The following is a 27084-nucleotide window of genomic DNA, read 5'->3' as shown; positions in this document are numbered from 1 at the left end:
AAAAAAATCGAAATACTGTTCCGGCTGATTTGTTATAAGAGAAAAACACGATTCCAGATAAAAAAAATAAGCTGAAAAGTATGAATTACAAGACAAGTGAACAGGGCCAAAATAGAATAGGTTGATATATAAGTTATTATCAATATAGGTCAATATATAAAGTTATCTCTTTCGATTAAAAAAATAAAATGTTATGTTGAAATTTGAAGTTATCATGATAACATTGCCTACGAAATTATGTAAAAATTGTATTGAACAAGTTACAATAAGAAGTTTTTGTGATTAACTGTATTGAAAAAGGTATGGTAATGAGTTTGGTCTCTTAAAGGGTATAGTGCATTTTTTCCACCTTCAACTTGCACAGGATTCGATTTTAACCCCAAACTATGAAACCGTGTTTGGTATAAACTATTTTGATATCTAAAAATTTACAACTTATTTATTTTAATTCAAAAATTTGTCAAACTAATACTATTTTTCCTAAAAAATATTTATTCATTAGTGCTCTATTTGGAGTCATTTGAATCTTTTTTATTCATGTTTCTAATAAACCAAACCACAAGCAATAAAACAACAGGGAACATAAATAAAATAAATTACCAACAGTTATATAAATTTTTTAGAAAAAATGGTATTAGTTTCATATTTTTTTGATTTAAAATACATATGTTATAAGTTTTAGAGACTACAACATGCTTTTATTATTTTAGAAAATAGAAAACCAACTTTAAATCTACGTAAAGGACTAAATTTGTTCAGTTTCGATAGTTAGAAGGTGTCTAGTATCTTGTTTCATAGTTACAGCTGAAAATCGAACTATCGTGCAAGTTGAAAGTTGAAAAATACACTTAACCTTCCCATAAAATACTAATATAACTTTATAATTTTCTAGAAACATAAAATTGTGGAAATGATTCTTTTCAAAATGGAAATACGCGGGCTAGTGAGACCGCTGGCTGGTTTCTTGTTCAGCAAATAAATGAAATTGAACATCCCGTCCTCATAATCAAACATCTAACATGTATATGCCCCATCCAGCCATCTTGAAACCATGGATCAGCTTGTTCTATTCAACTTTGTTCTCAAACCAAACATACCTCAAACAGGATATTGTGGGAGCGTTGTTCTATGACGAAAAAAAGTAGCTAGGCTGCTAGGCATACTTATGCACATCCAATGGATGACACGAGAATTTCTTTTAAAAGAAACGATTGCTTGATTAATAGTAGCATCTCCTTAACTAGCACGCTGATCTTTCTGAAATTTTTCTCCAATTGCAAACACATATGCAGTAGTTTTTCAACCCAACAGAATCCTAGGGAGCTGTCTAGTGGCCGGATGTAGCACAAAGCTAATTAGGCTAATCCCAATCCATTGTTCTATATCACGCTATTCAAAGGTGTCATTGTTATACGGTAAAAGAATGATACAACTCTTGCAATACATAGTATATCATTTCTTGTGAATCACTGCTCAATTAATTGTTGTATCAATTGTATCTATGAAGTTGGACCCATACATATGTGCAGTTTCAAAAATGGTTTTCGTGGCCTATCACCATGATTCTACTAATTCTACTCTAATAAATGCCGATAATAGTACTACTCGTGGCACTAGATGTTACTCCAAAAGTGGTTTTCCGAATGAAAATGGTATTAGTAAGTTTGCTGTGAAAGCGTGTTAAATTTGACTGTATTTCAAATAACTTTCATAGCAAAACATTTAGAAAATAATAATGATGAAAAGAGTATATTAGAGATCATATCAATTTTAAAACAAGTAAAACAGAATATACTAATGAGCAGAATAAGAGTGCGATAGTCATTCCACGAGGATGTGGCATTGCAACATGGCCTACTATCTCCATGACGCTATACTATATGGTGCACTGTGGTACAGACGTACAAGGAGCAAACACTCAGCTACCCATGGCTTGTCTCAATGTGCAAGTACCTATCGCAAAAAGGTTTAGAAGCAATACATTTAAATATTTCATACTAATCACTATCCTTGTGACAAATCCTTGTATACGAAGTGTGTTTGAGCATTCTGTGAAGTGTGGATGCTTCGACCGAACAAAATTTGGCTTCAAAATGAATGCACATGTCTGGTTACAGCCGTGGACTTGTGAACGGGTTGGAAGTGAAGATGCTTGTAGAAATTTCAGACCTTCAGCAAACCAATCTGCTTACGTTAACTGCAGCACGTAAGTCCAGCAGCATAGAGCATACTGTTTACGAAGTTACAGCATTATGGCTGGTCAAATGCCTGTATTGTGCTCTAGCACAAGTCTGAAGTCTCCTGCTTGATATCGCAGCATCAGGATTATGATGAACGAAGCCCAGGGAATACTGTTAAGACCAATCTTGCGAAGAATGTTTCCAGGTATGGCTGGAGGAACTGCAAGACCCATGCTTTGGCTGAACTCTTCTGCAAGGCGAACAAGTCTGGACTTGTCTCGACCAATGGTCTTGTTTGAGTTGTAGTACCCTAACCATGCTTGATAGGCACATTCTTTGCTCTTCATCTCTACTTTTCTGACCGCGTTTTTGACCTATCAAATCAGGCAGAAATAAGAAAACAAGAGTGTGTTGTATTTACAGGAAAGAAAAGTTGAGTATAGATTTTCTGAGTAGGTTAAAAAGAAGACATGCATAGCTAAATTTGGATAAGACTGACTGAATCAGAGAGAGCCAGATGGAAAATAAATAGTATATGCTGCTTACTTCTGTCTCAACACTAGAATCAACTGGCGGTACTGCAGACTCTGCTATTGACAAATCCTTAACAGTACCAAGAAAATATTTTTCCCAAGGTGCCAATAGTAGGAGTCCTTGCCCTTCCTTGCCTTTCCGTCCAGTCCGGCCTAGTCTATGTATGTACTGTTCTCTATCTGCAGGAATTCCAACCTGCAACAGAAAGTAATTTTTGGCAATCTTTTCTCACAAGAGGATAAACATATCCCTGATCACAGAGTTTTCTTAAACATGCCCAACTGCCCGTGATGTAAATGTGGTCCACGATGGCTATAGTTTACAGACACTCAGGAACTAAAGCAAATAATTCAGCATTACTGACAACACACCTGTATTACAAGAGTGACATCAGGATAGTCGACACCAGCGGGCAGATACGTCCGAACTGACCAGTATCAAACTTTTGATTTCCTGAATTCATCTGAGACCTTAGTTCTTGCAGACTGTGACTTTCTGGAATGGATCTCTCTTATATTCAGTTTCAGCTGGGAGAGAACTTCAGCCACGAGTTTGGTGACCATTGCAGTAGTACAGAATATAATAACCTGCCAAATTGTATGAGAAATGACAGACTGAACCTCCTAAGATATAAGCTGGCAACTTGAAGTCACTTACTTTGTAGTCTGCATCTTCTGCGACATGCTTCTTCAATACATCATATAGGATAGAAAAATGTAAGTCTAGTGGTGCAACCATGTACATCTGGCTCACCTGATGCCACAAAAAGAAAAAGGTAGGGTGTTTAACAGCTAGCAATCTTTACGATTTTGCAGTTACAGCTCGAAGAAATAATGGATATAAAGTTCTAAACCTGTGCATGTGTCTCCTCATCACCCTCTTTAACAGTGTTAACGAACCTATAATCTTTCTTCATTGCCACATGAGAAATTTGGCGGACCTAACAATAGAACTTCAGTTCATTAGATTGTTCATGATACAAAAGGGGTGAGATAAAAAAAAAACCCTCTTCTGGAACAGTAGCAGAAAACAACAGTGTTTGTCGTTCTCTAGGAATTGAAGCAATTATTTTCTCAATATCTCTTCTAAATCCCATATCCAACAGGCGATCAGCTTCATCAAGAACAAGAACCTTCACACCCTTGAGCCTGCTAGAAAACCCAGGTGTGTTCTCGAGATGATCCTTCAGCCTTCCTGGTGTAGCAACAAGAATCTGTAAGATAACAACTAAGTGTTAGTACATATATCACTCGCAGATATTAGCACATTGTAGTTGATGCCAACAACCTGACATGGGTTAGCTTGCATGTTTCGTTGTTCTTGAGTTAATCTTGTGCCACCAATTACAACCTGCACACCCAACGAGCGATGATACCTGAGAAGCTTCCTGGCCTCAACAGCCACTTGGTTTGCAAGCTCCCTAGTAGGGCACATCACCAGCAAATTTATAGGTGGCCGTAACTGATTCCGCTCACGAGGTAGAGTGGAGAGAACCTCAATCGCTGGAAGCTGCAACAAAGGTCAAAACTTGTATAATGACTAGATAGTTTTGTTTTGTTTTTTACTTTTACAGAAATTGACTATATAGTTTCACTGCAATAATTCAGCTGCTCCTAATAACATCAGATTGACCATGTGACTGAAGAACAAGAAGTAATACCAAAAATGCAACTGTTTTCCCAGTCCCTGTCTTTGCCTTTGCAAGAACATCCTTGCCTACATGGCAAAAAAATATTGAAATGTAACCTTCAGGACTTCCCAAGATTTTAATGTTACAGTGTTAAGCAATAGCATTTGCATTTTCACTGACCTTGAAGAATTATGGGCAGAGTTGCCTCCTGCACCTCAGTCATCCTTTCATATCCAGCATCTTTGACGGCTTTCATCGATAAAGGGGAAATAGCACATTGATCAAACCTGCAACATGCATCGCATTCAACAAACAAAAAATTGAAAACAAAAGTTGCAAATGCAAGACAAAAATAAGATGGAGTCTAACAGGTTAGCTCCCAATTTCAAATTACACCCAAACTCATTGAGCTCATAAGCGCTCCGGGGGGGGGGGGGGGGGGGGGGGGGGGGGGGGGGGGGGGGGGGGGGCACAACTGAGTTGTAGTTTGGAAGGCTTACTTTAACATGGGCCACTACTACAACCTAGTGAGACTTGATTATCTAAACGAGCAATGTAACCTTTCATTGTCAAATTGTAATTGTATCTAGCTTACTTTACTAGTAGAAAAACACCAATAAACCGAGGTTCTTATCTAAAATCGTAAGCACATTGCAGTTCATAATTTCAGACTCCACAATTGCGGTGCAAAACATTACCGTGTCTCACTGAGGTAGGAGCCATCCACACCTCCCGTCTCGCCATCATTCTTCTCCACTCCCAACTTGAGAGCCTCATCTTCCTCGTCCTGCTCCTCCTCCTCCTCGTCGACAAGTTCCCTCCTCGTGACCACCACGGAGAACCCGGACCCCTCCTCCGCGTCCCTGCGTCGCCTCTTCTGGTCGGCGCCGCCCGACCTAACCCGTCGTCCAACGACGTCGGCGATGCCGACCTTGGAAGCGGCGGCCAGAGGTGAGACGAGTCCGCCGCGGCGCCTCGCCGGGACGAGGAGGCGGCAGGCGAAGGCCCTCGGTAGGACCGGGGCGCCGGCGTGGGCGCGGAGGAGGAGGAGGTCGCCGCTGGCCATCCCCGGCAAGCAGGGTTTTGTGAGGACACACGGGGTTCTTGGGCGTGGGCTTGCTGCGGCTTGGCGCGCGGCGACGAGAAGATAAGATGTTTCCAGGGGGAGCTTTTAAAGCATTTCGAGAATTAACTCTTTTTTTAATCAACCAAGGCACTCGTCTGTCGTCTTATCCCTTCCGTCCTCGTCTCGTCCATGCTCAACCATAGAAGCAAGGTAGCAGCCTAGCAGGGTCACTCTGCCACAGCTCACCGCCGCTCGCAGCTTGACTGCCCAGCCACAAGCTCGTCGGCGACTCGGTTTCCGCAACTCAGTCGGTCTCAGCGTGCCGGCCACAGGCTCGCCGCCCTCCGTAGCTTGGTGCTCCGACCACGATCTTGCTGCTGCCGGGAGCTCGATCGTAGCCAGGCAACGTCCTATCATGCGGCCCCCACAAATCGAAAGCTAGGCACATGAAACCGGCTGAGCTGCAAACGCCAACCTCATTTTCTTTCCTCTTTTTCTCTCGTATCCACGTTGGATTGGATCTTGGTGAGGTGTCCTGACTATAAGCCAAGGCTAACGTAGCTTTATTGTACCTGCTCCCCGCCACACAAACTGCCCCCGCCCCTCTCGACCACTTCTCTCTCGACACTCACTCCCGTCTCGTGTCTAGCGCTGACGGCGGTGCCACCGGAGCCGTGCCAGCGGCCACAATGCCTACGACGCACGCTCTCTGCCTCTGCCCGCTGCTCTCCACCATCCGATCCACACCACCGCGGGCCACTGCCGCAGCCCGCCAGGGCGCCTCGCCAGCGCTCCTCGTCGCCCGCTGCTCCTCCGCCGGGACGCCGTCAGCCGCCCAGGCGCTCAAGGTATGGTTCCTGGTTTAGACCCCATCCCACTGTTTTCCTTGTCCTGCCCGCCGCCGTCAGAATTTGGGCCCACCGACCGGGTCTGCGATGCGTGGACGAATGCATGTGCTATTTTTGTTTTTCGAGGAGCCGGACTTCGGTTGCGGTTTCTCTGCTGGAGTGCTGGGATCCATAGTTTTGGTGGGTTCGTGTGTTTCTCCAGACGCATTAGTTGCAAAACTGCTTGTATGGTGCCCTTGCTGTGTGTTATGGGATTATCCGTCACTGTAGCTTATATGCATGTGTTCGTAACTGGAAGAGCAGGAATGTGCCTGAAGAAGTGAAGCTGATGCTATCTGATAGTCTTTCGGTGGAGGATGAAGACAAGAAGGGCAGCTGGTTTAGTTTAATGATTCTGGGGGCTTATCTTGGGAGGGAGGGATGAGTGTTTGCTTTGATAGTTCTGTTTCGGTTTTTGGTTTTCTCTCTATGGACAGGTGTTCCCCACCTGAATGCTGTATCTGAACATGTGTGTCTTTGCTTAATGCTAAGACTGGGCAGAGCCCTATAACTCTAAAAAAAATGCATGTGTTCATGCGTTTTTCAGCTTAGGAATCATTGTATGGTCCATTGGGGAGTTTCTTTTCAAATCAATGGGTTGGAGGATCATCGAGTTGTCTTGTACTTTTGGTGCGATGCACAATCTCACATAATGATTATTGTAACCTTTTGTGTAGATCAACTCGATCCCGACCAAGCCAGTGGAGGGGCAGAAGACTGGAACTAGTGGCCTGAGGAAAAAGGTACTCCATTTGACTGCTTCCGAGCTATGCAGATTTAGTAGTAGCTTTTATTCCTCTGGAAAACATTGCTGTACAGGTTCCCGTATGGTGACAGATTATGGATTGTGATAGCATTCTCTGCTGTTCTTTTCAGGTGAAAGTGTTCCAGCAGGAGAACTACCTTGCTAATTGGATTCAGGTGTGCTGCAATTTGTTGCTGTTGCACTTATGTAGATCATAAGTCCTATTGATTGCTCCATTTTCTGTGGTTTCAAGGCTCTATTCAATTCCTTGCACCCTGAAGATTATGTGGCTGCAACCCTTGTACTGGGGGGTGATGGCCGGTACTTTAACAAGGAGGCTGCTCAGGTACAGCTTGAAATGTAGAATGAGCACATATTTATTTGATCCATGTTTGTTTGTACATATTTGTGAGTATCTGTACTGTTGGAACTATAGATCATCATTAAGATTGCAGCTGGAAATGGAGTTCAGAAGATCATTGTCGGCAGGTAAGGAATCAGCTGAATTATCATGTTTTTAAGGATGAATCAGAAACTATATTAGAGGTGGGCCTATTTGTTCAACTAAAATGATTGAAAAGCGTGCGGTAGAATACCATGTACATTTATCCATAGAATACGGATTAAAGCTTGCAGCATGCACCCTGTGAACGCATAAAATATTCAACTAAACAATTTTATGATTCTGCCACAAAAGTACAAAACTATCTTTCTGTATGTTGATCACTTGATGTTGAGTTGATGCTGTGCTTTGGAAATGATATATACTTTCCTTGGATTTAGCATGCTTTCCCAATGTTATTCCTCTACCGAACTTTTTATTTCCCATACTTCATGTCTTGTTATTGTCTAAATGTCCATCATTTTGTTTGCAGGAATGGTCTACTGTCAACACCTGCTGTATCTGCAGTAATTCGTAAAAGAGAAGTATGTTTTGGATCTTCTATAAATTAATTATGTGGATGACTGTCCACTTTGTCCGTTTTTGATGGTTTCTAAATTCTTTTTTAGGCCAATGGTGGCTTTATCATGAGTGCAAGTCATAATCCAGGTGGACCAGACAATGACTGGGGTATTAAGGTGTGCTAGGCAATAAAAAGATGTGTATTGTGTTTTCCCTCTACAGCAGTGATTTATTGAATCCTTAAAACTTACTCCAATTGGATAATGACATGGAATGTTTGAGCAAGGAGTACTGAACAAAAACTTTACTATTTCTAGAAATCAAGGTTACCAGCCATGGATGTCGATATAGTGACAGGGAATGACAATCAAGAAGTTGAATATATGTATACTCACACACATTGCTGTGTTTGTGTTTGTCAATGTTTGGATTCCTTTTACTGGAAAAAAAAGACAAATAAAGTTCTTTGTATCTTTATATGTTTTCTTGTTTGATATTTTTGCATCTTTCAAATCAAGCAATTGAGAGTGCATCTAGTTATGCTTTAGCTAATATTTGGAATGAAAAAAAAACAAATATTCATAGGTGATTTAAAGAAGATGCAATTTTGTTACCGTATTTGTGAGATTTCAAACTATTCTGATGTAAACATTGTTTTCTCACAGTTTAACTACAGCAGTGGACAGCCAGCACCGGAGACGATTACTGATCAAATTTATGGGAACACACTTTCAGTATGTAGCTCTAACATTTGATTTTACACTATAAATCATCATATACATATCTACTGTTCGTTTCTTGTATTGTTGCTGATGTGCAATGCTAATTTTGTACTGCAGATTTCTGAAATAAAAACAGCAGGGATTCCTGATACTGATCTATCCTCTGTTGGAGTTGTAAGCTATGGTGATTTCACCATAGAAGTGATAGATCCTGTTTCAGATTACCTTGAACTAATGGAGGTATGCAGTGAAATATTGGGGAGCAATACCCTGTTTTTATTTCACTAATAATTTGTTTGTTTTTGGCTTGCAGAATGTGTTTGACTTCCAACTTATCAAGGATTTGCTTTCTCGGCCTGATTTCAGGTCTCCCTCTCTCTCTATATCTCCTTTTGTATTTACATGTTATTGTGAGTGTATTACTTGAGTGATAATGTAACTATTAGACCCCTTATAATCCACATGTTCATATTGACCTACTATTCATACACGTTCTTATTCACCAGTGTCTTTGGTTATTCTTGGCAAAAGTTTCTCAATGGTTGTTCTTGGTAATATGAGCATACTATTAAAAAAAAGGGCAGACCTAGTGCCGGAGGCTCTCACATGAGTGGGGTCTGGGGAAGGGAAAAACCGAGGCAAGCCTTCTCCCCGCAAATCTGCGGAGAGGCTGCTTCGAACCCACGACCTGGTGACTCAGTGAGACAGCTCTCACCACAGCACTAGGCCTGCCCTTCTAATATGAGCATACTATTAAAAAGCACATATAAAGTTGAATATTTAGCTCGATTTTACAGGTTCATATTCGATGCGATGCATGTAGTTACTGGTGCGTATGTGAAGGGTCGAGATGGCGACTAGAGGGGGGGTGAATAGTCTTTTCTAAAACTTAATCGCGTCGGCTAACCGATACAAATGCGGAATTAAGACTATCGGTCTAGCCAAGACTATACCCCACTATATGTGTTCACCAACACCTTGCAAAGATAACAATTATGCCATAAAGGTGCCGGGCTAGTTAGAGCTCTCCTAACCAATTCTAGAAGCAAGGTCACACAAACCTATGCCGCTAGTACTTTGAGCAACAAGGGAGCTCCTACACTTACCAGTAAGCAAAAGCACAAAGCTAACTAAGCTCACTAGCAAGGCTCAATAACAAGGCGACCAATGTCAAATTAGAGAGCGCAATTACTTAGCTACACAAACTAAGTAATGTGACTAACAAGGTTACACAAACCAAATTAGCCACGCAAGGGAGCTACTTCTATGCTACACAAGCATGAAGGTAACTAGCAAGCTACACAAGCTAACTAATTACAAGAGCAACTACACAAGCTTAATATGTATAAAAATAATTGCAAGCTTGTGTAATGGGGATGCAAACCAACGGGAAGAACAAGGTTGACACGATGATTTTTCTCCCGAGGTTCACGTGTTTGCCAACACGCTAGTCCCCGTTGTGTCGACCGCTCACTTGGTGGTTCGGCGGCTAATTAGCATCATCCGCTAAGCCCGCACGTCGGGCGCCGCAAGAACCTACCCCTTGAGTGAGGGTAGCTCAATGACACGCTTTACTAGAGTTGCTCTTCGCGGCTCCCGCGGGGCGAGCACAATGCCCCTCACAAGCACTTCTCCGGAGCGCCGCACAAGCTTCTTGCGCGCTTTGACGGAGACCACCACCAAGCCGTCTAGGAGGTGGCAACCTCCAAGAGTAACAAGCACCACCGGCTTGCAACTCGATCACCTAGTGCCACTCGATGCAACCTCACAATACAATCGCACTAGAATCGCTCACTCACACAATCGAATAATCACTATCAAGTATGTGTGTGATGGAGGGCTCCCAAGCACTCACAAGCATGGACACTAAGTCCCTTGAGGTGCTCCACACCAGCCATGGCCGAAGGCCACTTCTATTTATAGCCCCAAGGGCTAAACTAGCCGTTACCCCTTTACTGGGCAACGGTCGGGCCGACCGGACGCTCCGGTCGTGTTGACCGGACGCTGAACCCCAGCGTCCGGTCGCCCACAGACGGCCACGTGTCTCGATTCCAACGGTCACTTGACTTGACCGGACGCAGCAGCACTCAACTGACCGGACGCTGGACCCTCAGCGTCCGGTCGTTTCCAGTAAGCTCCCGAGCATGACCGGACGCGTCCGGTCACACTCCAGCCACTGCGTCACCGTACGTCAGCCTGACCGGACGCAGCCTGCCAGCGTCCGGTGCATTCAGATCTAGCGTCCGGTCAGTTGACCGACGCCAGCATCTTCTCCATTCTCTTCACCCTTGCTCAAGTGTGCTAACCACAAGAATTTGCATCCGGCGCAATAGAAAATAGACATTCCATTTCCCGAAAGCCCCGAATCCCGCCTCACAAGCTCGGCGGGAGGGAGAGAGGGACCCAAACCCATCTCACTCCTACAAACACCACCGCCTTTGTAAATGTGCCAACACCATCAAGTGTACACCACCATGTGTAAGTGTGTTAGCATTTTCACAATCATTTCCCAAAGGATGTTAGCCACTCAACTTGCCACGCCACTCGATCCTAGCGACAATGCAAAGTTAGATCACTCGAGTGGCACTAGATGACCGATATGCAAACAAGTTTGCCCCTCTTGATAGTACGGCCATCTATCCTAAACCCGGTCATAAACTTCTCTACACACCTATGACCGGTGAAATGAAATGCCCTAGGTTATACCTTTGCCTTGCGCATTCCATTCCATCTCCTCCAATGTTGATGCAACACATGCACCAACACGATCAACAATGATATGATCCACTTCATATCATCACATGATCATATTGGTTCATCGATCTTGACTCTACTTGCTCTTCACCGTTGCCATCGTCCATCGGCGCCAAGTCTTGCTCAAGCTTCACCGCCACGCGGTCCATCACTCCAAAGCCTTCGACTTGCCCTTCACGCTTGCAACCGGTCCATCAAGCCAAGTCTTGTCTTGATCTTCTCCACCTTGATCACATGACTCAATGTCATGTCTCATGTGCATTTAAGCTCCTTCATCATCACATGTGTGAGCTTTGCAACATCTCCAAGCCATTTTCACCTTCATGGCATATGTTGCTCACACACATGTACCTGTGGACTAATCACCTGTGTATCTCACATAAACACAATTAGTCCACCTAAGTTGTCACTCAATTACCAAAACCAAACAAGAACCTTTCAGTATGCAGGACCTATTTTTGTTGAGAAACTTGGAGCTGATCCGGTAGCATATTAATTTACTTGAAACAAAGGCTTTAGTTCTCTTGAAAGATTATTTTGTTTGATGCTAAATACCTTGTTTTCAGGACTGCATATTAAATGGGGTGCCTCTTGAAGATTTTGGAAATGGTCATCCAGATCCAAATCTAACGTATGTGTATCAGTTCTGGTATAAAGGGATATATTTATCAAAATGTGAACTAATATTTAATCATTTTATTTCTACTTATTTTTGTACTTCTTTGAAGCAACTCTCTTGTTTGATAATTGATTGGAATTTCAATGAAACCCAATGTTTCAAAGACACTAGTTGAATTTTCAATTTCTTATGCAGAACTGAAATCCTAGTGATACAATAATTTAAAGTTTACAGGTTGTATTATTTAATTGACTGTTATTGTTTTACAGTTACGCTAAGGATCTTGTTTTTACTATGTTTGGAACCCATGCACCTGACTTTGGTGCAGCAAGTGATGGTATGTCTGGACTCAGACTGCTACTTTGTTTCCATGTTCTCAGTATTGGATATGCCCAAAATTCAATGTTCTTGCTTATGCAATGGAAAGTTATCAGTTCAAGATGAAGCATTCTTTGAGAGCATTAATCCACTAGCTTAGAAATATTCAGAAGTTATCAAATCATACATTGTCCCTGGCTTTCCTTTCTCGAAGAGAGAATTCTTTTAGCCATTGACCTTATGAACTGAATGATGGTCATGTAGAAGCTAGTAATTTACTCCTTTCATTCAGTTAGATTTAGTGCATGTCTAGAACTGTCCATGTAAATTACATACTGCTAGTGCACATATTTACATTTGAATTCTTATTTTATAAGAAGTTTTTGGTTTCTAACTTAACATTGTCATTTAAATCTGAAAATGCACTGCTGTTGTGCTGGCAAACTCCGTGCTATAGATGAAAGTGGAAATGTAAAGTTTACCACAGCTCGTTTTAAGGTTTCATAGCATATTTGGGGAAAACAGAATTAGTAACGGAAAACGCAAATATGGAAGTGGTATCTATTTTTACCATTTCCGACCATTTAAGCAATTTACCATTTTCTGGTGGAAATAATCATAGGTATTAGTAGGTATTAGGAGCTTTCTTCCCCAAAATACGCCAACTCCATCCTTTATACAACCCAAGCCCATGACACACGCCTAGGGGTGCATATGGTACAGATACTTTCCGTCTGTGTCCGAGTTCGAATCCGTTAGGAGTTTAGATCTGTCCGTAGAGTCTAGATATTCAATATCCGATACCGTATCCGTATCTTAATGCTCAAATCGCATTTATATGATGTCGATATGCATTCATATCTTATCTGACATAGCTGACACTATCTGTTTTTGAATTTGAATCTGAATCTGAGAAACATTATAGCTATCTGTATTCATATCTGTAGGCATCCGTCCATATCTGACCTTTTGCACCCCTACGCACGCCCCACTGCCTCAAACTCTAGCCCGCCCATCCCCATCCCATGTGTCGTACTCCCTTAGTTGGCAGTCACGACAAACGATGCACGCCGTCCTGCTGCCCTCCTCCATGTTGAAATTTATGTCAACTTTGTCTTGTGCTATGTTGAACTTAAACCATTGTACTACCTCCGTCCCCAAAAGAATGCAATTCTAGCACAGTGTCACGTTTTAGTACCTTAAGTTTGACCAATTATAGATAAAAAAATATCCCTGTTTATGATACCAAATAAATACCATCAGATTAATTACGAAATGTATTTTCATAATAAATTAATTTAAAGACATAACTGTGAATATTCACTAAAAACTTGGTCAAACGTAAACCACTTTTTTGTGGCAAGCAACCCATAGTTGCATTCTTTTCAAGACGGAGGTAGTATTGTTTAGATGTTGTTTGAATTGCTTTTCTTGTTATTCTCGTTCGTTTGTAAGGTGGCATGGTGCTTTGTTACCGTATTTTGACTATAATTCACCGACCAATACTAAGCATATTCTATATACCCTTAACGCTGGTGCTGTGTGTGTTTCCGGCAATATTGCTTCCAATTTCATTTCTTTAAACCAAATATATGAAAACAAAACAGTTTACGCTTTTCCTGACCATTTTCATCCCTACTCCATTCTATCTTTATTTAGTTCGTTGCATTGTAGTGATATTTATTTATTATTTCAAGCAAATGCTTGGTCTAACTGAATAACAACAGATAAGCATGAATTGTTTCAGGTGATGGTGATCGGAACATGATTCTTGGGAAAAGGTTCTTTATCACCCCATCAGACTCTGTTGCAATAATTGCAGCCAATGCACAGGCAGCAATTCCTTATTTCCAGTTTGGTACAAAAGTAATGTGATGGCACTTTGCTTGCTTCTCATTTTTATCTTGGAGATGGTAGGGATCTTTAAGTTTGAATTATTTTTTAGGGACTCGCGAGATCAATGCCAACCAGTGGTGCTCTTGATCGCGTTGCCAAGAAATTGAATGTTCCATTCTTTGAGGTATCTTTGCCATGGAGTTTCATTGCTCATTATCATATACAAACAGACAAGTTTTGTAAACCTGTAATTTCTACTTGATTATCTAAGACAAAGATGCCACTTCATAGGTTCCAACAGGCTGGAAATTTTTTGGCAACCTAATGGATGCAGGAAAATTGTCTATTTGTGGAGAGGAAAGTTTTGGGACTGGATCTGATCACATTAGAGAGAAGGATGGCATCTGGTAAGAAGTAAATTACTTATCATCTGTAGCTTTTGTTAATCAATTTTTTCTTTGAAGTTCTAAACAGAGAAGCTTTGGACATCATTCATGTTTCTGTTTGTGAGAAATGTCTGTAGACAACTAGCCATACTCTTGTCAACTCTTGACTCTCAGGGCGTTCTGGCTTGGCTTTCCATACTTGCACACCGGAACAAGGATAAGAAGGTTGGAGAGAGATTAGTGTCAGTGGAAGATATTGCTAGGGAGCACTGGAAAACCTATGGCAGGAATTTCTTTTCTAGATATGATTATGAGGTATTTAACCAAATGGATTCCTGAAATTACACTTAAGGCCATACATGTTGGGACCACCTGATGAAATTTCTTGTACAGTCATAGTAATCTGATTTTGCCAAGAATAATTTGGGTGCATATTTCTTCTTAATTAAAAAGCCACCTAGTTCCTCCTAAGTTGGCTACGTTTTTTGTTTAACCAATGATTTTGTAATTTGTAATTGTACAGGAGTGTGAATCACACAGTGCAAACAAGATGATGGATCACCTTAAAGATGTTATTGCAAATAGCAAGCCTGGAGAGAAATATGGTTTTTTTGCATGCATCTTTTTTATCTAGTTGCACTTGTATATTTTACTTTGTGAGGAAGCCTCCTGAAAACTGATGCTTTTGATCTCGTGATGCAGGAGATTACACCCTCCAATTTGCTGATGATTTCAGCTATACTGATCCTGTACTATCTGCATCTCTCTTCCGCTCCCCTGCATGTGTGAAATGATTGGCATAAATCACACTTTGCTTCCATATCACAGGTAGACGGTAGTACGGTATCAAAACAAGGACTTCTATTTGTTTTCACTGATGGATCTAGGATTATCTTCCGGCTTTCGGTACATCGGTTGCTTCGTTTCCTGAAAAATATATAAAATTTGTTGACGTTTGATCTACAACAATCTGATTAAGTATGGTATGCTCTTGTAGGGAACCGGATCTGCTGGAGCTACTATCCGCCTCTACATAGAACAATTTGAATCTGATATCTCAAAACATAGTCTCGATGCTCAAACAGCTCTGAAGCCTTTAATAGGTTACTATCTTGTGCTCTTCTACATTCAACTTTGAAATTATTTACATGCCAATACTTAATCTTTGATAATTCCTAATGCAGACCTGGCTTTGTCTGTTTCAAAGCTCAAGGACTTCACAGGAAGAGACAGACCTACTGTCATAACATAATCTCTAGATGTTCATGACATCAGCTCCTTTGCATTTTTCTTCATTTCTTTTTGTTGCCCTCGGTCATACCAACTGAGTAGCATGGGTGTACGGTAGGTCGGTAGGCCATGTTTTTGAATTGAACTGATGGCAAATATGTATCATTAGGACAAACTCCGCCAGAATAAATTGTTTCCCGGAAGTGTTGCAGCATCTTCCAAATAATTCTCCAATAATATGGTAATGGGATAACATGTGGCAAAACTGTCCAAATTATGCCTACTCACATGTACTTGTCATTTATCCCTAAGACTTTTGATTGTTGTGCACTATAATTAGATAATTCCGGTAGTCTGCTAGGTATCCTTGGAAGACCCCGAACCATCCATTCTTTACAACTTATACCATCACTCATACACAAAAGATCAACAAAGTATTCTATCACGAATAGTAAACACATTCAATACAAAATATTATACTACATTCCACCCTTCATTCTAACTTATAAGATTGCTTTGGTTTTTCTAGATATATAACTTTTGCTATGCACTTAGGTATACACTATGTCTATATACATAGTAAAAACAATGTATTTAGAAAAGCCAAAACGTCTTATAATTTGGAACGGAGGGAGTACATAGTAAAAGTGTGGAAGAGATACAAATATACGTTTTGTCTCGTCGTCTTCCCATTAGACCGAGTCACCGCCCTCCGAACATAAGTCCTCACTTTCAGTAGACCGAAAAAGAGTCACTAGGAGCAGGGCTAGGTTTTCCATGTTGATCAATTCCGGCCTAGACTTGTTTGTACCCAACTATGTGCTTTTGCAACATTTTTGGTTGGGTCTTAGCCAGGAGTCTGCCTTGTTTTGTTTCTGGATATAGCCGCTGGAGGTCCGTTCTCTCATAAGAACACGACGAAAGGAAGAGAATTCCTAAATTGAAAACAATTCCTACACTGATGATCTTAGTAAGCACCTCAAGGCTATCTTTAAAATAGAGGAAACCTCAACAGTTGAGCCAGAATCTTTAAATTCTTCTATTGAGTCTCCTCCCGAAATATTGCTTCATTTCCAAAACGTTTAGATACGTAGTTAAAACAATCTATTTAGAAAAATCAAAACGTCTTATAATTTAAAAACGAAGGGAGTAACATTCAAGACACTCTTCTGACATGGCTCTTGGGCACTTACGTCCCCGATTCACCCTAGGAGGCTAGGAGACAGAGCTAGTGGAGCTCAAAAAACATGGCTTTACATGCCTCTAATGATTTTACAATGAAGAAGAAAAACAGCTCTTATATAAAACCATATTGTTAGTTGTAACGCTGAAATGAGGAGCCAGAACATTCTGGTGATGGGGAAAGCCAATTTGTCATCTGTTTTTTACATATCGTATTAGCTTTATCCTAAGTCAAATATTTGTATATTTATCATTAATTCAAAAATAAGTTAAATATAGTTTCATGATATAAAATTTATGTTTTTAGATAAGTATCGCGGAAATGCGTATGTTGCTTTGGATTTGCGGTCATACAAGAAGGGATCAAGTTCGGAACGATGATATACGTGATAGATTAGGGGTAGCACCGATTGAAGAAAAACTTGTCCAACACCGGTTGAGATGGTTTGGACATGTCCAACGGAGACCTCCATAGGCACCGGTGTATAGTGAAATCCTAAGCCAGGATAGTAACGTGACGAGAGACGGAGGAAGACCGAAGTTGACTTGGGTAGAGACAATAAAAGGAGACTTGAAGGATAGAATATACCCAAAAATTTAGCCTCAGATAGGAGTGCTTAGAAGACAACTATTCACGTGATGGCTTCTGCTGGGTTTCAACTCTAGCCTACCCCAACTTGTTTGGGACTTAAAGGCTTTGTTGTTGTTGTTGTTGTAGATTCACTATGAGATATAGTTTCATAATATATAAGTCATATGTTATTAAACTATATGCATTGTTTGAAATGAATGGTCAAAGTCTATGTTTGACTTAGAACAAAGCTATTATGTCATGTAAAAAAGAACGGGAATATATATTCAGCTACCTCACACAACTTTATGTTGAAAATGTGGCAAGTTAACATTAATGGCAGACAAATTAGGGCCTCTTTGGCACATCTTATGGGGCTTGAGCTTCTCCACTTTTTTTAAACTGTACAAACAGCTCATGGAAGCCAATAAAGCCTCTTGAGTCTTGTTATATTTTACGAGAGGAGAGATAAAATAGCTAAACATTGTCAGTGAAGTCGAATCCACACACAACTGTGCCAAAGAGGGCTAAAATGTGTCTACAACAGGAGACGCAGCCGCAGGGCTAAAATTGATTGTGAAAAACAGAGAATATACTGTGGGAAGATACAACACAAGCACGCAATGCAGCTTGCAAACTGCAGTAGAAGGTCAGGAACCATTTCTCATCTTATGGCCAACTCCTTCCTGGCTTCAGCTCTAGCTCTTACAGAAAGCTCTGCCAAGCGTTTTCCTACTGTTTGGCAAGGCTCCTTCCTGGCTCCAGCTCCAATGATTACAGATCGGACGACTAATCACGATTAATCGTGATTAGTCGTCCTTATCGTAAAAAGGTGCTTGATAAGGGTCATCGATTAGTTTGGACCGATTAGAAACCTTATCGTCCGATAAGTTGCGACTAATCACGATTAGTCGTCCGATCCGACACACATGACGACTAGTTAGGCCAGTATATTCAGCTAAAGAATTTGGCCCAGCTAAAGAATTCGGCCCACCTAATAGCTGGCCCATTAGGGTAAGATAAGAGTGAGTGTCTGAGTGACGACTGACGAGTGAAGGAGCTGGCTGCAGCCGCCGCACACGGCACATTTCTCTCTCGCTCTGGCTCTGCTCTCTCTCGCAGCTCCGTCCACAGCGGCGCAGCTCCGTCCACGGCCTGCAGCTCCCTCACCGGCGCAGCTCCGTCCGCGGCCTGCAGCTCCCTCGCCGGCGCTGCTCCGTCCGCGGCCTGCAGCTCCGTCCGCAGCGGCGCTGCTCCGTCTGCGGCCTACAGCTCCGTCCGCAGCGGCGCAGCTCCGTCCGCCGGCGCAGCTCGTCCGCGGCCTGCAGCTCTGTCCGTAGCGGCGCAGCTCCGTCCGCCGGCGCAGCTCCGTCCGCGGCCTGCAGCTCCGTCCGCAGCGGCGCAGCTCCGTCCGCCGGCGCAGCTCGTCCGCCGGCGCAGCTCCGTCGGTCAAGCGCCAGGGTGCGGACGATCTATGAGAGCAAGCTCCTGGAGCACGACCCCGAGCGCCACCTCGCCTGTCTCCTCCCCTGTCTCGCGCGGACGGCGTTCACAAACAAGGACTGCGGCAAGGGCGAGCGCGAGGCACAGTGGGCGGTAGAGCAGAGGGCACTCCACGGCCTGAACCAGCTCGCCACCTCCTCCTCCAACCTTCTAGTCTGCAGCTCCATCCGCGCCTCTCGCCGGCATCCGCAGCATCAAGATGAGCCACCACTCTGCCTCCTCTGCCATGTTTACATATATTTACATCATATATATATATAGTATATACATGGTCGATCAGGCCATCTAGGCACAAGGACGACTAAATGTCCGACTAGCCGATTAGACCGATTAGGACCGACTAATCGTCCCTTATTGACGACTAATCGTCCCTTATCGACTTATCGGTGGTCATACGACTAGCCTCGATAATACGATCTGAAAACATTGTCCAGCTCTCGCTCCTACAAAAAGCTCTGCCAAGCATTTTCCTACAAGATCCTACGGGGAGCTTTGCCGAGCATAGGAGCCGTTTTTTAGTAAAACATAGAGGAGCCAGAGCCGTTTTAGAAGAGACACTAATTGAGGCTTCTCAAAAACGGCCCTGGCTCCTCTAAACGAGCCACTCAAGAGGAGACGTGCCAAACATCCCCTTATTATGTCAGTTTAAGAAGGGCACTAACTTTTCAATCAATCAAAAGGGCTACGCTCCAGCAATCAGGAGTCGTGAAAAACAGAGCTTACAGAAGATCAAAAAGGAAAAAAAAATTCGCAACAGAAGAGATCGAAAATGAAGTAATATCAACCAAGATCGAAAACGAAGTAATATCAACATGGGTGCTCAGGGTCCAGCGTGCACGAAGCAGTGCCTGAGCATCCAAACAACATACTTTATCCATCATGCAAAAAAGTTAAACTGGGGGAGCCGAAACAAACAAAATCAGCAAGGCGGGACTATATTAAACGAACAAATATAATAGACAACCAATGATGAGGCCATACTTGAGAGCCGCAGCAATGACAGCAAATCTGGAATAATTAAAAACGAATGACGAAGTCAACTCTGATTGGTTGACGGGAGAGAACCATCAACCATCTTATCGTGGCAAAATTCTACAACAATGCATGTAATGTTGTCGGTGCTCCCACGCCTGAAGGCGATCTCCGTAAGCTTCCGGGCTGCAGCCTCAGGGCTATCCTTGTCCTTCACAAATGCAACAGCATGCTGGAACAACCATATGTACCAATCAGCACAAACAAGGAAAGAAACAGTGAGTGAAGCTTGTGCTGACTCTTAGTTTTATTATATGTGCACAAGAAAAAATTGTGTCAAGGAAAACATCACTGCATGTCTACACGACTAGAGAGAGTTTTGTGATCCACATCACATGAATTTTTCTTTTCTGAAATACAAACACATGCCACGAGCATATGTCAGGAATAATGCATGCATTTTCGTGAGCATTTAATCGTTGAATAAGCAATAACCAGTGGAGGCGCTACTATCAATTTGTCCCTAGATCAGTAAATCTTTTCCATGTAAGCTTACTAATCAGTTTCAAGAAAACTTTCTAGCTAGCAAAATCCAATATGAATGTCATTGATTGCTGATAACTTGAGGCTTCATTTTTTTACAATAATTTTGCAAACGAACATGCTCCCAATCCAAGCTAAAGATAAATTGGATGTGTTCAAACTAAAGCACCTACACATTAGAACTTGACATAGCTTAGCAAGTTTTCATGTTTATTTGGTGCTTAACCAAAGTACTTTCAACAGCAGCACCTAAACAATTATCATTGAAATATAATGCATATGCAGAAGTCACATTTCATCGTCAATATTTATGTGTCTGCTGCATATGAAACTACTTATATATCTTTTTCAAAGAAAGCATAACAGGGATATTACTCCAAAAGAAATAACGCAGATATGTGTACCAAATTTGGTATATGGCATACTAACCTCATTTGGCACCACATCCCAGAGCCCATCACTAGCCAAAATAAGAAACTCCACATCACCATCTATTTCTAGATCCTGACAAGAAGTTTCCAAGTAAGAAAACTACCTCCATTTGTGATTAAGTGCATTAATGTCGTCAAATATCGCATTACAGAAGTTCTATTGTATTTCCCCCCTTGCAATGCATGAAATACAAAGTTTATGAAAGTCAAGAGAAACCTGAATCTCAGGGTGTGCAACAACGAACTGCTTCAACAAACGATTGCCAAATGCCCTAGACATTGCAAGTATACCAGCTACCCTCCATGTTCCTGCAAAGTACATTTACCATTATCATCTAAAACATCATTGGATGAATGTAATTGAATTTCAACCAAGTAGAGATAAACTGTAATAACTTTGGCAGAAAGATAAACCCGCATTAGACCAAGTACCCAACGAGCCCGGCAATTGTTATGATCAATTTGACTTACCAGACCAAACAACAACTCCTCCAGCATCCTCAATCCGTTTCTGCTCATCACTTCTGTTTGGTTTATGGTCATCAGAGAGTGCAATAGCTGCAAATAAGTGTGACCAAATTGCTTTAACGACAAGCCAACACATCCTAAGATGCATTCCATAAATAGAAAATACATATTAGTCAAAACAAGATAAAATTGGGAGTGTTTCTTTGAGCAAATATACAGCTTCATACTCCCTCCATTCCAAATTATAAGATGTTTTGGCTTTTTTTAGATACAATAGCTATTGCTATGCACTTAGATATACACTATGTCTAGATACATAATAAAAGCAATGTATCTAAAAAAGCCAAAACATCTTATAATTTGGAATGAAGGGAGTACATATCAAATATTTAAAATTTAAGTATGGAAACAAAACGTTTCTAGCTTTTACGACACCAGCCCACTGTACAATACAATTATGACTAACCACTTGATATAGATTAGTTGCTCCCTTTTTCACCAAATGAACAAGAATAAAAGGAAGTTTGATGATTCTTTTCTGGAGGAAAAGAATACAACACAAACTTGTTCCATACTTGAATTTGTTGTCATAATAAATTTTTTTGGGCGGATTTAAAAATATCTCCCACAAGTTAGAGGTTTTGTCAAAAAAAAAAATCACCTTAAAATCTACAAAACAAACAATGAAAGACTTACATACAAGGGGACATCCCTTGGTGTATGCTTTTCGCGGACGATGTAGTGCTAGTTGATGAAAGCCGGACAGGAGTGAATCAGAAACTGGAGTTATGGCGGGAGACTTTGGAGTCCAAAGGTTTTAGACTTAGTAGAACTAAAACTGAGTATATGAGATGTGACTTCGGCACTACTACTCGGGAGGAGAAAGATGTTAGTTTGGAAGGTCAAGTAGTGCCTAGGAAGGATACCTTTCGATATTTAGGATCAATGCTACAGAGGGACGGGGATATTGATGAAGATGTTAGCCATAGAATCAAAGCAGGGTGGATGAAGTGGCGGCAAGCGTCTGGTGTCCTATGTGACAAAAGGGTACCACAGAAGCTAAAAGGCAAGTTTTATAGGACGGCGATTAGAGCTGCTATGTTGTATGGTGCAGAATGTTGGCCTACGAAAAGACGACATATTCAACAGCTAAGTGTCGCGGAAATGCGTATGTTGCGTTGGATTTGTGGTCATACAAGAAGGGATCGAGTTCGGAACGATGATATACGTGAGAGATTAGGGGTAGCGCCAATTGAAGAAAAGCTTGTCCAACACCGGTTGAGATGGTTTGGACATGTGCAACGGAGACCTCCAGATGCACCGGTGCGTAGTGGAATCTTAAGTCAGGATGGTAACGTGAAGAGAGGCAGAGGAAGACCGAAGTTGACTTGGGTAGAGGCAATAAAAGGAGACTTGAAAGGATGGAATATACCCAAAGACTTAGCCTTAGATAGGAGTGCTTGGAAGACAGCTATTCACGTGCCTGAACCTTGATTGCTTCTGTTGAGTTTCAACTCTAGCCTACCCCAACTTGTTTGGGACTTAAAGGCTTTGTTGTTGTTGTTGTTGTTGTTGAAACAATGAAAGACTTGAAAGCCATATGTGCAGCCAAATCCATCCTAACCCCAGTTTAGCTCTTCACAAACTAACGTATACGCATGTGCTTCCATCATGTCGTGCTTAGAAGAACCATTTCCACTGGAAGGTCTGTAGAGTGCAGACATGTTTATTTCTTGTCAACAAAGACATTGGAGCCCTCAGTGCTTGTTCACCTATCTAACCGGCATGGGGTGGGGAGCGAACGTGTGGTTTCACAGTTTCATTTCTTCGTTTGGGTCGGCTTATGTCTTGTAAACAACCCACCCCTTTTTTTTCTTGTCAGGGTGCGTTGCACACTGGACTGTATTTAACTGTAACGAACTGTATTCTTTTTTAGTCGCTCCTTATCTTAACGATGAAACACATGAACGGCACGTTCTCAAAAAGAAAAGAAAATAGCACATACGGCCCAGCTGTGAGGACTATTTTCTTAGGGTAGTACAGGCAATGGCTATTCGAAAATAGCCCATAGGACCCTGTTGCCACGCCGGTTAATTTGGAGTCGCGAGGTGGTTGAGAACCCCACTACCATGTGGGGGTGGTTTTGACAGGTTAATCTGGATTCTAAAATACACTTCATCTGTGTCATGATACAGGTCATTGATAAAATATGCGGTCAAATGTTTTCCACCTTTTGGACATCCCTCTTATATGACATCTTTTTACAATGAAATCAGGGCAGGAATCATGACGATGGGCAACCGATTAAAACATATGTTCATAACTGATTAATTAGCGTGTAAGGTATCAAGTGATACTTAGTAGTTAGTATACACTATTATCATTTTTATGGCAAGTCTCATGGACATGCAAGTTTGCTGTACAATATTAACTGACTAGTGAAGCGATAGAATTTAAGAAAAATAGAACCTTTGCCTGCCTTTGACATTACAGCCCTTGAATCACCAACATTTGCCACATACAGATGGTTGCCAATCAAAACTGCTGTTGATGCAGTCGATCCAACTTGAATATTGCCTTCAGCATCCAAGAAATCCGCGTCAGTTTTTTTATAGGACTCACCTGCAAATTTACCATTTGTCAGATCTTGTTCACTACTAAATGAACTGCATTATTTTTAAGTAAGGATCTAGGAGAAAACATCATACTCATTGCAGACTTAGTATCACCAACAAACGCTGGATGTTTCAGGAGGTTTTCAAATAAGTGTTGTTTCAAATACCCAGCAGCACGGGTACCTCCATGACCTGTGAAGAGAAATGGTGTTAGGTTAATTAAACTGAGCAAATAAGGTGTTCGAAAAGTGAACGCCTCACCATCAAATACTCCAAAAAAGTTTATTTGTTTATCATCAATTCTAGAAGATTTTATGTCAAAGAAGTCTTCCATGGTTGCCCTTCTACCTCTAGTGCTTGAGTATCCACAATTTAAACTTCCATCCTCACTGCAAGCACAGATGTTCACAAGGACAACTAAAAGAGTTACTGACAAAGAAATAGGTTTGCCGCTGGCATGCGTTCTCAGGTAAAAACTATTTATAGGGTCTCTAAATGGAAGAGGAGCATCTTCCAGTGACCTAGTAATCTACGGATGCTTATGGGTGCCGCTCACCATGCATACTTGCAATCACTCCTAGTCCTATGGTGATGCAACTGCTATGTATGACAATGCAAGCTCTGTAAATTAACAAGATAACATATGAACTGATTGTCTGCCGAATACAGTAAATGATTTCAGAACAGGTTGCCATCATCCTTGTTTGGTACATACAAAGAGAAGTATACCAATAACTGTTGTTATACCAGCGAATCAACAGGAAACTCTTATCAATCTAATTAAGAAGGTGCTCATATGGTCATATATGCTACAGGTTAGTTGAACGCTTGAACTTGATTAATACACACCATATACTTCGAGTTATATAGCTAAATAAAACGAGGGAACTCGACTAAGTAAGTTTCTAACGGTACCTAAGCGTCTCATAGGAAAATGACTCAATTGTAACTGAGTCAAAGTTCGGCTAGGCGGTGACTACTCGGCGACTACGCGCGCCTAGTCGCTGGGCGAAGCCCGTCGCCGCGACTAGGGGCATAGTCGCGCATCGCAGCGCTAGGCGGCCGTCGCGACCACTGCCCAGCCACAGCCGTCGGGCGCAGCCGCGCGTGCGCCAGCCTCAGCCGTCGGGCGGCCGCGCGTGCGCGTGTGCCCGCTCCGGCGGACGCCGCACCTCCCCTGGCTGCCGCCTGCTGCCCCTCCCCACGCCGGGCGCGGCCCTCTGGTTGAAGCCGCCCGTGCTCTGCTTCACTCGGGGAACCAGGCGCGGCCCTCTGCTCTGCCTCGCCGCCCCTGCTCGCGGCCCTCTGCTCTGCTCGCCGCCCCTGCTCAGCTTCGCTCGGGGAACCAGGCGCGGCGGGAACCAGGCGCGGCCCTCTGCTCTGCTCTGCTTTCTCTTGGAGCAGAGTAGCTGCTCTGCTCTGCTTTCTCTTGGAGCAGAGGAGAGCTCCGTTGCCAAAACGCCTAGGCAAACGCCTAGGAGCGCCTAGGAGCTAGTACTCCCGACTAGGCGCTAGGCAATGGGTCAGCGCCTAGATTCCGCCTAGCGCCTAGCCGAACTTTGAACTGAGTGGAGCCTAAAATTTGCAAACTAAAAACAGCATTAGCAATAGAGCGCAAATGATCCAGGAGGCGTTACCTCTTCCACCCGCCGCACACATCGGGCACCACCTCGTTCTCCCTTTCGCTCTCCTTTTGCGCCGCCGCGAGGGCTGCCACGAGGGTCGCCTCCCCCGCTTCCCTCACCCTGGCATTCGCCCTCTGGAGGGCTGCAAGGATTCGGTAGGGCTTCAGCGGGTGCCGCGCGCCTAGCCCCTTGCGGCTCCTGGGCCTCGGAGGCCGCGCCGCCCTCGCCCTCGCCCTAGCCACAGCCGCAGGACTTGGGGCCGCAGACGCCGCGCTGGGGCCCTCCTGCTCCTTCACGCCGCCATCGCACGCCATCTAACTCGTCGCCTAGGAGCGGCGGCGGCACGTGGAAATAACCTCTCGTCTCGGATAAAAAATTCCAAAAACGGAAACCGATTGGCTTGGGCAATGCGGGTCCGCCACGCGCGACCTAGATCCGATAGAGCGGAACCTAGGGCCGGAACCGGAGGGGGAGGGCGCGCGGGCGGCAGCGTCAGGCGGCGGCGATCTAAAAGGCCGCAGAATCCCGTAGAGGGGGAGAGCGCGCTAGGCGGCCGGTGAGCGCGCGCGTGGCGTGGGTGAACTGGACTTGGGTGGCGTTGGGGACGGGGGGAGGCGATCGAAGGGAGGCGAAGCGGAGATACGATGGCAGAGGAAGCGGGGTTTGGTTCGCAACGGACGGTTGACTTCGATGACCAGTGGGACCATGTAACCGAGGCTCAGCTGTCAGTGATGCGGGTGCCTCGTGGGACCGGCTTCGAGTCCTGAGCGCGATGTTCGAGCAGGTGGGAGAGAGGCGGAATCTAATGTTTTTTTTTTTCAGAATTAGACGCTAGACGTTACGCACATTCACCCTACGAACACATATGTAGACCATATCTCTACCAGCCGAAAGACTGTACCGCATATACGTAAACTCAACCCAATGAACATCCATGAACACATAAACGTAAACCCTATCTTTATGAGCATCTCCAAGAGATTGTGCCGCACGTACGTAAATCCTACTTCTATGAACACCTCTAAAAGACTGTGCTGGCATATCTTAATATTGACGAATACGCAAACCCTGCCTCTATGAGCACATCTGAAAGACTATGCCGGCACATCTCGTAACACCCCGGGTGTTTAAATATTAAAAATAGGACATATCATCATATGCATTGCAAGGCATTTGATCATATTGCAAACTTTGATATGCATTCACTAAAACAAGTTTACATTTGTGTTATGAGTGTTGAATTGAATTGTTTGAATCAAGTCAAAATTTGGTTTGGATTTGAATTTTCGTGAAAACCCTGAATTTCAGTATTTAAATCCTACCCTGAAAACTCATTTCAAAATCTAAGCATATTTTGGGGTTG

At 42.9% G+C, this 27084-nt stretch overlaps 1 protein-coding gene and 2 pseudogenes across 2 annotated transcripts; 1 reads left to right on the top strand and 2 right to left on the bottom strand.

Moving 5' to 3' along the window:
- Window positions 1–1768: 1768 nt before the first annotated feature.
- Window positions 1769–5541, bottom strand: LOC136450153 (DEAD-box ATP-dependent RNA helicase 25-like; annotated as a pseudogene).
- A 103-nt stretch (window positions 5542–5644) lies between these two features.
- On the top strand, window positions 5645–16037 carry LOC136450166 (phosphoglucomutase, chloroplastic-like; annotated as a pseudogene).
- Window positions 16038–19978: 3941 nt separating this feature from the next.
- Window positions 19979–26376, bottom strand: LOC136450161 (probable protein phosphatase 2C 7). Of its 2 annotated transcripts, none has more exons than XM_066450502.1 (8): window positions 25734–26376; window positions 24358–24485; window positions 24190–24288; window positions 23951–24103; window positions 21485–21571; window positions 21231–21322; window positions 21012–21086; window positions 19979–20271 (listed from the first exon to the last, which is right to left on the bottom strand). In XM_066450502.1, exons 1-8 carry the CDS (start codon window positions 26033–26035, stop codon window positions 20104–20106), a joined length of 1104 nt encoding a protein of 367 aa, XP_066306599.1. In that variant the 5' UTR covers window positions 26036–26376; the 3' UTR covers window positions 19979–20103. The 2 variants fall into 2 exon arrangements, with proteins under 2 accessions (XP_066306599.1, XP_066306600.1); XM_066450503.1 differs by having other exon boundaries at window positions 24445–24485.
- Window positions 26377–27084: the final 708 nt, after the last annotated feature.

Source organism: Miscanthus floridulus, chromosome 5, assembly GCF_019320115.1.
Source record: "Miscanthus floridulus cultivar M001 chromosome 5, ASM1932011v1, whole genome shotgun sequence".
Classification (NCBI taxonomy): Eukaryota; Viridiplantae; Streptophyta; class Magnoliopsida; order Poales; family Poaceae; genus Miscanthus; species Miscanthus floridulus.
The sequence above is the reverse complement of the archived record's forward strand: the minus strand, read 5'-3'. Positions and strand labels throughout refer to the sequence as shown.